General features: G+C 37.2%; 1 protein-coding gene across 1 annotated transcript; it reads right to left on the reverse strand.

The window, feature by feature from the left end:
* Positions 1 to 423: 423 nt before the first annotated feature.
* LOC145105968 (putative mitochondrial protein AtMg00820) lies at positions 424 to 798 on the reverse strand. Its single transcript, XM_079043028.1, has one exon. It carries the CDS (start codon positions 796 to 798, stop codon positions 424 to 426), a length of 375 nt encoding a protein of 124 aa, XP_078899154.1.
* Between the last annotated feature and the right edge of the window lie 759 nt (positions 799 to 1,557).

Raw genomic sequence — 1,557 nt, forward strand, 5'->3', positions numbered from 1 at the left:
CTATTTCCAAACATTTGAGCTCATCCTAAATCACTTTTACGATCAATGCCACACCCACCATGATTGGAGTCAGTGTACCCCCACCAACTTGAACTCAGAGTTACGAGGATACCATAGCCCCAGTTTAGGTGTATGTTTTAAGTATCGGAAGATCCTTTTGACAGCATGAAGATGAGATTCCTTAGAACTGGCTTGATAGCGAGCACACAATATGGTGGCAAACATAATGTCAGGGTGACTAGCTGTAAGATAGAGTAGAGAGCCTATCATTCATCATTTATATCCACTTAAAAGAAGATTGCTTGCCAACATGTCATACCATGCCCTGGGAGCCTGCTTTAAGCCATAGAAAAATTTATTAAGACGATACACATGATCTAGAAACTCTTCATTTTCAAGCCCTAGAGCTTGTTTTAGAAAGACTTATTCTTGAATAACTCCATGTAGAAAGGCAGTCTTGACATCCATTTGGTAGACTTCGAAATTTTTGAAGGAAGCAAAAGCTAGAAACAGACGAATTGCTTCAAGTCTTGCAACTAGAGCAAATGTTTCATCATAATCTAACCCTTCAAGCTGAAAAATACCTTGATCTACAAGCCTGACTTTGTTCCTTATGACGATCCCATCTTCATCCATTTTGTATCTGAAAACCCAATGAGTACTAATGATAGTCTTTCCTTGAGGTTTGGGAAAAAGAGTCCACACACGATGACATTCGAATTCATTTAGCTCATCTTGTGTGGCCTTAATCCAATCAGCCTCTTTCAATGCATCAACAACGTTCTTTGGTTCAATCATTGAGACGAAGTTAACAAACATGCAAAAGTTGCTGCTGTCTCTGCTACGAGTGAGAATCCTAGAATTTACATCTCCAATGATTTGAGATTTTGGATGATCTCGAAGGATTCTTGGCCCAAAACCTTCATTTGTATTGCTTTGGGTAGAGTCTTCCTGATTTGATGAATCAACTTCGTCATGGACAACATGCTGATCTTCAGGGGTAGGCTGAGAACTGACTAATTGATCAACATTGGGAACAATGGGATCAATTGTCACACCTCAAACCCGGAACGGCGGAAATGTTCTGGGGTGGAGGACGTCATGTCAAGTATCACAACATATGTAGTATAGTAATCAAAGTACAACAACCAGTGCATTAATAGTAATAATTTTACATAGGTTACATTTAACAACAACAAAAAAGTAAATACAGAGAATAACATAAAATGCAGCTCGGTACAAGGCTGTCTTCACAAAAGCTTCCGGAGTGTACCTGTCTACTGATGACCTGAGAATACAAGTTATTTTGAAAGCGAGTATCAGCATTTTAATGCTGGTGAGTTCATAAGTATTTAATGACATTGATATAAATACATGTTTTTCTTCAAAATAATCTCACTATATGATGGTGATTTGAGTTTACAGAGTATTAGAATTCTTTCCAGAAAATCCTATATTTTCTAATAAAAGTACTCTTCTACCAAGACCCAACTATTTTATGTTTAAGGAGTATTTTCCCCAAAAGTAACTATCATTATCAAAATATAGTTTATACTT

This window comes from Lactuca virosa, chromosome 4, assembly GCF_052849685.1.
Source record: "Lactuca virosa cultivar CGN04683 chromosome 4, Lactuca_virosa_CGN04683_v6, whole genome shotgun sequence".
NCBI classification, from domain to species: domain Eukaryota; kingdom Viridiplantae; phylum Streptophyta; class Magnoliopsida; order Asterales; family Asteraceae; genus Lactuca; species Lactuca virosa.

Bases quoted from the DNA above. Each gene is read 5' to 3' on its own strand.
- LOC145105968 (XM_079043028.1), bottom strand. From the start codon at position 798: ATGATTGAACCAAAGAACGTTGTTGATGCATTGAAAGAGGCTGATTGG.